The sequence below is a fragment of the Hippocampus zosterae genome, chromosome 5 (assembly GCF_025434085.1).
Source record: "Hippocampus zosterae strain Florida chromosome 5, ASM2543408v3, whole genome shotgun sequence".
In the NCBI taxonomy this organism is placed as follows: domain Eukaryota; kingdom Metazoa; phylum Chordata; class Actinopteri; order Syngnathiformes; family Syngnathidae; genus Hippocampus; species Hippocampus zosterae.
The window spans coordinates 25,751,480-25,764,272 of record NC_067455.1 but is presented as its reverse complement, the minus strand read 5'-3'; the positions used below and the strand labels follow the sequence as shown (position 1 = coordinate 25,764,272).

Genomic DNA, 12,793 nt, shown 5'->3' with positions numbered 1-12,793 from the left:
GCCTCCTGAGCGCCTCCACGGTGAGGCGTTCCGATCATGTCCCACCGGGAGGAGACCCCGCGGAAGACCCAGGACACGCTGGAGAGACTATGTCACCCAGCTTGCCTGGGAACGACTCGCGATCCCCCGGGGAGAGCTGGAAGAAGTAGCTAGGGAGACGGAAGTCTGGGCTTCCCTGCTAAAGCTGTTGCTCCCGCGACCCGGCCCCGGATAAGCGGTAGATGATGGATGGATGGATGTTCAAAGATTAAAAAAAAAAGAACGTCCATTGTGCGTCCATTGTGAGCGGACGTGTTCTATAAAGATTTTTTAAAAAGCAGACGTGTTTGTTGAGATCGACACAAATTGGACTGTTATTTCTGCATGGCACCAAAGAAAGCAAGTGGAAGGAGTAAAGATGCTGAAAAAAACTACTATTGAATTTAAGAAAGATTTGAGATTGAAATATGAATCAGGTGTGCGTGTGTCTGTGTTGGCTAAGGAGTTCGGCATGCCAGGATCATCCTGATTTCGGCGTGTTACCAGCCACAAATTTACCAAAACCATTGTGGCAACAATCAGGGTATGAATAGGGAGTTAGAGCTGCTTCTCTTCAGAATGCTTCTTCCAAAGAAATCCAAATTTCTTCTCCCGCTGCTTCTTGCTTGGGTTTGTATCAGAATGAGATACTGCCCCAAGTGGAGGAGTTCAAGTATCTAGGGGTCTTGTTCATGAATGAGGCAAGAATGGAAGAGGAGATTGACAGGCAGATCGGTGTAGCATCTTTCATCTCTGTTTCAGTCCATTCTGGTGAAAGACCCTCACCTATGGTCACGAGCTCTGAGTCATGATCAAAAGACTGTGCAGGGATGGCAATTTTCCGCGGATACGCGGAAATCCGCCGTTTTATTTCTTAAATTGATCATTTTTGTGAATCGTCTAAATCCGTTGAGAAGATTTTGGGGGGTGAGGGGGTCAGGTACCTTATAGTCGAGTTTTCACAAGCTCTCCCGATCAGTCTTTCCATCTTCCGATTGTAAACAGCCCTGCGATTGGACGTGTATGAAAGCTTCAACTAATCAGATCACTGGAAGCATTATTACTGGAGCGACTGGTCAGGAAGGCCAGTTCTGTCCTGGGCTGCTCCCTGGACACTCTGGAGGAGGTGGGCAACAGGTGGATGCTAACTAAGCTAAAAGCTATGATGGACAGTCCCTCCCACCCCCTCCAGGCCCGCCCTGACAGCACTAGGTAGCTTCTTCAGCCAGAGATTGTTACACCCGCGCTGCAAGGAGAGATACCGGCGTCCGTTCCTACCGACTGCTGTCAGGCTGCTGAATAAAAAATAAATAAATAAATACAAATCATAACATTAATTAAATGATGTGAAAAACAATTGTAAATAGCACTGCGACCTTATCCATATTTGTATTTATATTGCACTTAATTGAACGGTGTTTGGTTTTTTTCTTCTTTCTTCTTTCTACCCACAATCTTGCTGCTGTAGATTGTAAATTTCCCCACTGTGGGACAAATAAAGGATATCTTAATTTGTTGCAGAAGTCTTAGCTCGATTGTATACGGCCCAGCGATTGGTTAAGCGATTGGACCAATCAAATTTCACGTAACATATTTTTTTACCTGATTCATGGCGGCCTGTTTGTCTCGCAAATTCATTGTTCTGGGATCGTTTTGAGCGGAATTCTGAGATTTTTGACGAAAGATCAGGAGTCTTCAATCCTAGAAATTGACTCAAATGTCAAGAATAAATTCTGATGGGACTGGCGTGAGAGAAAAGTCACTGTAAAGGTTAAGATTGGTTCCAAGTTCGACGAAGTTACAGAAGCTCTTGGACAATTTTTGAAGAAACCAGACGTCGCGGGCAAAGCTTATTGTGTGTATTGTTGTGACTTAATTAACTATGCCTCCCATGGATGCGTGGCACTGACTTTGTCATCATGTCAAGATCGAGCTTTCTTTGTTTCTGATTTTTACATAAGGGGAAGGACTGCCCGCCCCAAATTAACATAATTAACATACTATGCCTATATATACTAGGGATGTGAATCTCAGCACTGAGGACGATACGATACACATCTCGAAGCACTACCAGCGATGTGATACTTATACGATACATGGAATTTTCTGGCGACACGGTGCGATACGTTTCACCGTCTTCACGATGTGATACGACGCGATACACATTTAGTTCAAGTCAATGCGATCCGATACGATACAGTGCAATTTGTTGTGATATTGTGCAATTAAACATGATGCAAATACGCAATGAAAAAAAGTAAAAAAAATAGATGGAATTCAGTATGGTATTGCCAAAAGTATACCACTTTATTCCTTATAAACAGTAGAACGTGTAAAACAACTTATTTAAGCTATTTAAACTTTCACAATTGGGTTTTGTGCAAAGAAAATGTCAACAATTTGGCACCTGAGACTCACAGCTGTTGCTGTAGTGTAAACACAGACTACTCACGAGTGCCTTATATGAAATATCCATCTCCATAGGACAGAAAAAAATACAATTGAAACAATGTGGCAGTCACAGCCTCAAAGCTGCTGTGTATATTGTAGCTTACACAGACCACTCTCACTGAGTGTCAAAATGAAATGTCCAAAAGAGTCATCCATATATAGTTTTCATCTTGCGCGGTCACAGTGAGCTGCAAGGGGACCCCCAAAATAAGAGGCGATTTTTTTTCTGATCCTGACCTGGTTTGCCAAGAGTTTCTCCGGTGTCCAACGAGGAACTGCACGGGGAGGCGCGGGGAGGGGCCGGGAAACTTGTCGGCGATGTGGTGCCATCGTTTTAAGTAGTCTGCATATTTGTGGTGCTGCCGTTGTATGGCTTTGTAGTGCGACATTCTTTGCAAATTACGGAGCTTTTATCAAGCTTTCCGTCTTTCTTTTCGAAGCCGTAGTATTTCCAAACATAAGATCTGAATGTTGCGGGAGCATTAAATACAGTAGTTTTCTCGCTGCTGCTTGCGCGAACTCCATAATGTTTCGCTAGTTGTGTACTGCACTGTATGTGACTCACGGCTTCCGTCCGTATTCAACACAAAATAATGATGGTGCATTCATTGCGCCTAGGAAAAGGCAGATAGGTGACGTTTAACATGAATTAAACGGCGCTTGAATCAGATTTGACCGATATCCACCAATGCATCGTGATGAATCTAGATTTCACCCGTCAATCGCGTCATACCCAGAGAATGAGCCGATGCACTCGCGTCGCGCACGTGCGCATCGATGCATCGATTAAGATCGATTCTTTTCCACACCCTTAATATATACGAGCGACTGAGGTTGTTCGGGGCTTCCTGATGAAATCTGAGACTCACAGGAGCCCGAATCGATTCGTGTTGCGTTGTGATAAACTGAAGAAAAGACGACGTGGCGTTGGGTCTTCTTCCACCTAATAGAGAGATAAAAGAACCTGTGTCCAAGGAGGGCCAAAAGCTAATTGACGGCACCCATTCCTCAACACACTCCAGCCCCCAATCCACTCTTGCTTCGCACCTTCAACCGTTTTCGACTGTTTTCGTTCCAGTGTCGCAGCGTCCTACCTGCTCGGCTCTCGGATCAGGCCCCGTGCCTTCTCCACTCCTTTGTGCCCCGTGATGGGGCTTAACAGGGCCTGTGTCTGGGCCCTACTGTCATGCACAATCCTGTCGATCTTCAATCAACCTGTCGAGGGTCTGCTGCAGTACTCAGTGGCTGAGCTCCTTGGGCTCCGCTTCCAGTGGCTGGGCCCTCCTCCTGGTTTGCACCAGTTCCCGGACATTGCTCGCCTTCCATCCTTGATATACATCCACGGTGGGTCTCTTCGGGGCTTCCACTGCGATTGATCCAAAGGCATCATCTCCTTCTGGTCATCCTCCCGTCGGCCACCCAGAAACGCCGGCCGGTCTGTTGACCGTTGTGTGTTAGCCGGCTTGGCTAGGTCGGCTAACGGTTCTCGCAACAGCGACACTGCTGGCGTCAACTACGGGCTACTCAACATCCGTTCGCTTACAGGGAAGTTAATCTTTACTGACCGTGAGTTTGACATTCTTTGTTTGAATGAGACCTGGCAAACTCCTGGCGACGTTTCACAACTTAACGACTCAACTCCCCCGGGATTTGTTTACATGTCCAAGCCCCGCGGCTCCGGTCGCGGAGGTGGTCTCGCTATATTATACCGCGAGAAGTGGAAAGTATTTCCAGTCTCCCTCCCTTCACTTTCCTCATTTGAATGCCTTGCCTGTCAAATATTCCCACTCCCACGATTATTGCCACAGTCTACCGCTCTAAGTCTGTGACTTCTTAGATGAACTATCTGCTGTCCTCACCCATCTCTCCTCTTTATCTCCAAATCCTGGGAGATTTTAATATACACATGGATTTTAATATACACATGGACAACACTGCCCTCCCTCTTACCATTGACCTCACCTCTTCACTTGACAGTTTTGGTTTCCATCAGTTTGTAGACTTCCCCACACAAAGGTCACACCTTGGACCTGATTTGCTGCTCTGGTCTTAGCCCCTCCACCTTTACTGCTGATGAACTTCCAATAACAGATCACTTCCTCATTTCATTTAACATTACCCTACAGCTCTCAATCACCAAATCACCCCATACCATCGCTTACTGTAATATTAAAGACATCAACATTGACTCTCTCACTTCATGGTTCGCCACCCTGACTCTGGACACAGATTCCACTCCTGACCATTTGTTTTCCCGATATAACTCTGGTCTCATTAACATCCTCAATACCCTCGCTCCTGTCAAGTCCCGCTCTGTCTTTTTTACCCGGTCTGCCCCCTGGTTCCCCCCTCATCTCCGTTCCATGAAATCGAAAACTGGTCTTACTGCTCACAAGGACATCTACAGAGCTCAACTATCCGCTTACAAGGACTCTATCTCGCAAGCGAGACCGCAATACTACTCTGGACTCATCTGCTCCAATGCTGGAAATATGAAGACTCTCTTCTCTCTCTGGAACAGAATCACTGAACCCCGTGTCTCCCTACCACCTCGCTTTTATTCCGCGGACACTTGCAACGCTCTCCTCCTAAATTTTCAATGAAAAAAAAATCAACAAAATCCACCAGCACCTGGGCTCCTCTGTACCACTCCCCTCCTCTGACTACCCTCCCCTTGCCAACTGTTATCCTCTTTTGAACTCACCCATCCCTCATCAATCTCAGATCTCATCATCAAATCCAAGACTTCCTCTTGTCAGCTTGATCCCCTCCCCACAGTTCTGGTCAAATCCTGCTTACCCTCTCTGCTTCCATTCATTTCGGCCATTATTCAGTCCTCTCTGTCCACTGGAATTTTTCCTATCCCCTTCAAAACTGCAGCTGTCACCCCAATCCTGAAAAAACACGATTCAGATCCCAATGATTTCAATAACCTACGCCCCATCTCTCACCTTCCTTTCATATTTCCTTTCATCAAATTCTCAAAAAAATTGTTGCCTCTAAGCTCCAATCCCACCTCACCTGCAATAGTCTTTATGAACAATTCCAGTCCGTCTTCTGTCCCCGTCACAGTACAGGTACAGCCCTCATAAAAATCACAATTGATCTTATCATGGCAGCAGACTCTGGATTAATCTCCATCCTTATCCTCCTTGACCTGAGTACAGCTTTCGACACCATTTCTCACCCCATCCTCCTGAATAGACTCTCCACCCATCACCCAAACCAAAAGTTGGTTCCACTCTTATCTCACTGGCCGCTTTCAGTTGATCCAAATCAATTCCTTCACTTCACAATCCCTCCCCGTCTCCCCTGGTGTACCCCAGGGCTCTGTCCTGGGTCCCCTCATTATCTACCTTCTCCCCTTGGCAATATTTTTGCAATTTTGGGATACACTTTCACTGCTTCGCGTTTGACACCCATCTCTTCTTCTCCAGCAAACCCGACGCCTCCCTCACACCCTCCTTGCTCTCCAACTGTCTCTCAGTAATCAAATCTTGGTTCACCCATTCATCAAGCTAAATAGCAATAAAACAGAACTCCTCCTCGTCGGTACCAAATCCACCCTACACAGAGTCGACAGTTTTTCACTCACAATTGATAATTCCACTGTATCTCTTTCCCTTCGGGTTAAGAGTCTGGGTGTCATCCTCGACAGCTCACTATCTTTCCACTCCCACATCAATAACATTACCCGGTCCGCATATTTCCACCTCCGTACTATCAACTGTCCCCGTCCCTCTCTCACTCCTCACACTACTGCTGTCCTTGTTCACAGTCTCGTCACATACCGTATCGACTATTGCAATTCACTTCTTTTCGGCGTCCATCACAAATTCCTCCATAAACTTCAAGTTGTTCAGAATTTAGCAGTCCGGATCATCACGAGAACCCCCTCCTTCCATCACATCACCCCCATCATCCGACAGCTCCACTTGCTCCCTGTCAAACTTAGAATCAATGTCAAACTACTTCTCTATAAATTCAAAGCCATCCATAACCTTGCCCCCCCTCCCCCATCTGTCAGATCTTCATTCCCTCTCGCTCATTCAGGTCCTCCACCTCTCTGTACCCTCTGCCCGTCTCAGCACAATGGCATGCGGAGCCTTCAGCCGCTCTGACCCCAAACTCTGGAACTCACTTCCACCCAATATTCGTAATACTGACTCTCTTCCCACATTCAAAACCCAGCTCAAAACCCACCTATTCAGACTTGCATATTCAACTTCAATCTATTTCTTCTTTATTCATAATTTTATCTGTGGGTTTATTGTTTGCTCTTGGTTGTAAAGTGTCCTTGAGTGCTGTGAAAGGCGCTTACAAATAAACTGTATTATTATGTTTGTTTGTTTTTTTTTACTTGAAACTGTTTCTATTAGATTCCTTCACCGCAACACTTAACACTTTGAAATAAAAAAATTGTCATTGTTGCCGTAAAAGAATCAAACAAATAGCCATTCAGCATGGTCTGTGGCATTAAAAAAGTATTTCTGATCTCACATGCTTCTTAGGATACATTTATTTCGCCCTAATGCACTTCCATGCCTTTGTGTCATGACTTGAAGTGACAAGTCAGTAAGCCTCTCTACGAAAAGATGTACATTGAAAAAAGGTTTTAGAACTGCTGACTTCGAGAAAAATGTACATCAATGGTTAGACCAGTCACAACATAACAAATGTTTACACCCCAGTAAACTTCAACCTCAATAATGAACATGGTTCTTTCAAAAACTGGCAGTTAAATCCTTAGCGTGATACAGCTATTGCATTTGATAACACTATGTTGTGAAAGTGGTTAGGGTGTAGTTTGTCTTTATTTCTGATTTAGATGAATGTTTTCCCCTTTTCCCATATAGAAAAAGAAAACAAACCTCCTGATACTAAACACGATTTGCTCACCATCATGTTTTGCCCCAGCGTTAACTTGCATCAACTTCCACAGAAGTAAAAGACATTTATCCTTCATCAATATTGTCAAAATAAATGCTTCCTATATGGTTAATAATCTCCCTTTTTGTCAACATTTTTAAAGTACAATTCTTAATAAATGATCATATATTCAATAATTTAACCAAGATTAACTCCACCACATCCAGCTCTCGCACAACTGTTTCTCATGTAGAGAATTGTCATGTGAGGCAAGGTGACCTCAACAAAATATTTGGGGCCTAAAAGCAGATACTTTGGGTCAAAACCTTCCAACATTTCAATAAATCACAACAACAAAAATAAGCACCACGTCTTTGACGTGGCATGATGCTTACCTTCCATCTCCTTTCTTGTCATGCAGAAAATTATGCTTCTCATGTCTTTTCTGTTTTTTGTTTTTTCCATCCATTCATCCATTTCCACCGCTTATCGGGGCAGCAGTTTTAGAAGCCCTCTCGCCAGCCACTTCTTCAAGCTCTTCCTGGCGGATCCCGAGGCGTTCCCAGGCCAGCTGGGTGACATCGTCTCTCCAGCGTGTCCTGGGTCGTCCCCGAGGTCTCCTGCCAGTGGGACATGCCCGCAACACCTCACCAGGGAGGCGTCCAGGAGGCATCCTAATTATATGCCCAAGCCACCTCATCTGGCTCCTCTCGATGTGGAGGAGAAGCGGCTCGACTCTGAGCCCCTCCCGGATGACCGAGCTTCTCACCTTATCTCTAAGGGAGAAAACTCATTTCGGCGGCTTGTATCCGGGATCTCGTTCTTTTGGTCACAACCTATAGCTCGTGACCATGGAATGAGGGTTGGGACGTAGATTGACCGGTAAATTGAGCGCTTCACCCTTTCGCTCGATGCAACATCATCAATACGCACCACCAGCACTGGAGCCCCGCAGGGATGTGTCCTCTCTCCACTGCTCTTCTCTCTCTACACAAACGATTGCACCTCAACAGATCCAGCTGTCAAACTCATAAAGTTCGCAGACGACACCACGGTCATCGGTCTCATCAAAGACGGCGACGAGTCTGCGTACCGCCAACAAGTGGAGCAGCTGGAGCTCTGGTGCGGCCGACACAACCTCGGCCTGAACACGCTCAAGACTGTAGAGATGATCGTGGACTTCAGGAAACATTCTTCTCCACAGTTGCCCCTCACACTATCCAACTGCCCTGTGTCAACCGTCGAGACCTTCAAGTCCCTGGGAATCACAGTCTCCAAGGACATGAAGTGGGAAGTCAAAACCATCTCCATCCTGAAACGGGCCCGGCAGCGGATGTACTTCCTGAGGCTGCTGAGGAAGCATGGCTTGCCACAGGAGGTGCTAGGACAGTTCTACACGGCAGTCATCGAATCAATCCTGTGTTCTTCCATCACGGTTTGGTTTGGGGCCACCACAAAAAAGGACAAATCCGACTTCAACGGACAGTTAGGACGGCGGAGAAAATCGTTGGCACCGCCCTACCCACTCTTGAGGACTTGCACATTGCAAGAATCAAGATAAGGGCACGGAAAATCCTCCTGGATCCCCCGCACCCTGCCCGCCACCTTTTCCAGCCACTCCCCTCAAGCAGACGCTACAGATCCATGCGCACCAAATCCAGTAGACACTTAAACAGCTTCTTCCCTCTAGCCATTAACTCCTTAAACAGTCACTGACGTAGTCACTCTTCTTGTACTACAAAATGGTACTACAAAACTACTGGTTACTCTAAAATGTTTCAATGATTTTGTTGTTTATGATGATACTAATGCAGACAAATAAAGAAAAAAACAAAGAATGCAAGACAAATTCCTTGTGTGTTCTACATACTTGGCCAATAAAGATGATTCTGATTCTGATTCAACGTCTGTTTTTTGTTTTAATTCTTATTGGGGGGCGATTACAATTAGCGAGTTGCTCTTTGGAAAAAATACATGCTAAACGTTACGGACTGGGCAACACTGAGTCTGCTTTTACAAATTTGATCCTTTCTTTTCTCCATGGTTTTAGTGGGAGCAGTGCAGGTCACAGAGAACACACTTTGAAATAGGCAAGCTGGTAAAAAATAAATAAATACATTTAAAGGAGATTGTTCTGGGCATTAAACTCGATAAAAACAATAAGTTGCCCAGCGCTAGTACAAGCAAAATCAAAAGCAGGAATTGAATGGCTTTATTCCCAACAGCTTATTGAACAGAATGTTGCTAATATTTACCCGTTGAGTTGTGAACCTCCCTGTTCATTTGGGATGGCTTAAAACTTTGAAGATTTTTGTCAAGTAACATAACACATGGGTGGTCCAGTGGACAGCGTGTCGGCCTCACAGTGCAGAGGTACTGGGTTCAATTCCAGCTCCGGCCTACCTGTGTGGAGTCTGCACGCTCTCCCCGGGTACTCCGGTTTCCTCCCAGATTAAAAAAAAGAAAAAAAACGCGCAAGGCAGGCTGATTGAACACTCACTAAATGGTCCCTAGGTATGAGTGTGAGCGTGGATGGTTGTTAGTCTGTGTGCCCTGTGATTGGCTGGCAACCGTTCACAGTGTCCCCCGCCTACTGCCCGAAAGACAGCTGGGATAGGTTCCAACACACACCGCGACCCTTGTGATCGCATTTACTTATATCAACTTACAAGTCAACCTTGCGGTCCAACCCGCCATTGAATTCGTCCTACATCCACCCTGCTACAGCTGTACTGTACACAATCACTGGACCAATTGTCCATTTTGGTGCCTTTTTATAATGAGATGTGTGACTTGAGCGAGGCTGTTGTGTCGCTCTGACCTTTCCTCCTGGCTCGCTATCTCCCTATCAATCTGCACTCTGGCACACATATCCAGTTGGAATCAGTTAGGACACACACATCGTCACATTGGGCTTGACAGAGCCATTCTCCTGCGCTTGTGTGGCTCAAGAATTATAAAGAATAGGAACCATGTTGGACAGATGAGACCTTCCACATCGTGCAGAAAAGGCTCCACGGCTGTGTCTCGACCTCCCTGGCATTCATTAAGTAGTTTATCTGAGAATATGCAGTCCCCACGCAGTTACTGGTAATTTAATATCGCAAGCTTAAGTGATGAACGGACCAGATGTGGGCTTCTCTCAGAAATTTTCCTGCCCCCTCTTCACAAAAATTGACAAACGTACAAAAGTGAATCCACCTTCACTGCTTGGTGAAATAAGGATTCTCGTTCAACATTTGACAACTTTTGCCTTTTTCCTCTCTCCCACAGCAGTTCCAATTCACTGTCTGCAAGAGACTGAGACAAACCACCATGCCATTCTTCGGACGCCAGAACCTCAACCACCCAGTGCCCCACCCCTGCCCTCTTGTTCTGGCCGTCCCTTCCCCCCCGTGGTTGGCCCGACTAGCACCTTGCTGCCGGACATTTTGAGAGAGGACCGCTGGTATAATGGCCCATGGCCAACACAGCAGTGCTCTAGAGAGGCTTTTGTCGGGAATGAGACCGCTTCTGTTGTTTTGCCCCCACCGCCCCTTAATCAGGCCTCCATCGATGACAGCTCAAGGTCCTTCCCCAGTCCCCCCAAACCAAGTGAAACCCTTTTCTGGGAGGGCCACACAGCTGCGTCAAATTCATCGTCCTTGAATGGAAACTGCAGTCCGAGGAGCACTTCCAATACAGAGTACAGCAAACCCTTTTGAGGAGAACATCAGCACAAAGAATATGAATTTGCAAGCCTGCCACATTGCTAACGCCTTATCTGCCTTAAATTAAGAAGAACACTACTCCCCTGCGGGGTGGACAAAATTGGACCTGAAAGTTACGGGAACCAGATGAAGGCCAGAAGAGAGTTTTTAAGGTAAAGACTCAACATTGCTTGCATGCAGCACTGATGACTAGGGATGGGTCTCATTCCAAATTTGAGGATAGTCCCACACTTTACAAAGCTCCTTTTCAATCTGGTATTCTAATCTGTACTTTCTTTGTTTGGAAAAACACAAACAAGAGTAGAATTAATAGGGTTTTGTTTTTTATTTTTTAAATGAATGTGTCATGCAACTACAACATTAATTTAAAATAAAAACAATGATTTGTATGGAAAGAAATGTTTTGAACAAATCATAATGTGAAGCATTTATTTTTACTAACAGTCATTTGGTGCAAAGTTAAATTGGGTGTTGAGGGACAAGGCTCAATGTCACTTTTTATTTAAAGAGCAATTTTGCTCATCAATGGCTTCAATTGTGGATGAATTTACAAATGTTGAGGATCTTTTTTTCCAGGTTAATCCCAATGATTTGAGGCAAAGGTTTTATTAAACAATAAACATACAACAATACAACCAGGGAGTTGTATGCAGGGCTGCAGCTATCGAATATTTCACTACTTGCGTTTCCTGAAAATTCCATAGAATAATCACGTAGTCATATCAACGGCACTTTTACTTTATTTCACTTAAGAACAATCAATCGTTTTTCTTTTTATAAAATCATCAGTTATAATTTCTTAAAGTAATTTATTTAAACTTAGCTTTTCTTGTATCAAAAACAAAAGGCATAAAATAAAAAAAGAAACGAACTTTAAGGTTCATTGCTAAAGGGTTTATTACCAGCTAACTAGAAAGAAGACCAATATTCCTTATTGGAGAAGTTTTGGAAGTATTCAAACTGAAATGAGGACACCAAGAGGAAATGGTTGGAAAGGTGAACAATGTTAATTATTGATTAATGTTCATCAATTAAAGTAGAAAATGTTTCTATGTTTCACTTTTTAGATACTACTCCTCAATAAGGATTTTAAGGACCTCATAAATGTAGCTCAGTAAATGAGAAACCTTTCTCGAATTTGCACTTTTAAGTGAATCTAAATTTAATTATTTGGTGGTACTTTGGAGGCCATGTGAAACTGACAGATAATTGTTACAATTTCAAAAGAAGGGGGTGCGGGGGGCTCTCTTCCCCGATCGGTCATGCAAGATACACCACGGCTGCTGCGCTCCCCGGGAAAATGAAACAACATTCTTTCGTCCCTCTCCAGGCATGACTAATCAAACCAAGAAGAACAAAGCATTTACATGATCGTTGGAATTGCATTGCGTGTACCATAGTTTCACGACCATTCGGCACACCATATTGTTGGCCGCAGTCTCAGTAGCAGGTGCTATTTCTGTATTTGACACATACACAAAACGCACTGTATTATTGGGCGCAGCCAGGCATGGTAAAACATACGCCAACTTCAACATACGGCATGCTAGAGGCGTGCCTTTAGCGTCCTCTTACACGCCCACCCTTCACTCATTGGCGGACGCATGCCTTTCGGCACTCACGTCCGCCTTTTCTCTGTATAAACGTGTCGGCCAGAAGTGCTCTCAGTCAGGCTTTGGAACTCGGCTCATACACTAGACGCTCCGCATTATAAGGCGTCCTGTCCATTTTGGAGAAAATTTAAG

General features: G+C 44.9%; 1 protein-coding gene across 3 annotated transcripts in view; it reads left to right on the top strand.

Moving 5' to 3' along the window:
* Positions 1-11,447, top strand: part of azi2 (5-azacytidine induced 2) — a 72,627-nt gene extending 61,180 nt beyond the window's left edge. For 2 of the 3 annotated variants that reach the window (XM_052064792.1, XM_052064790.1), the window contains one exon: positions 10,612-11,447. In XM_052064792.1, the coding sequence (XP_051920752.1) occupies positions 10,612-11,042 (431 nt within the window). In that variant the 3' untranslated portion in view covers positions 11,043-11,447. The remainder of the gene's footprint in view (positions 1-10,611) is intronic. The other variant, XM_052064791.1, reaches the window with a different exon arrangement.
* The last annotated feature ends 1,346 nt before the right edge of the window (positions 11,448-12,793 follow it).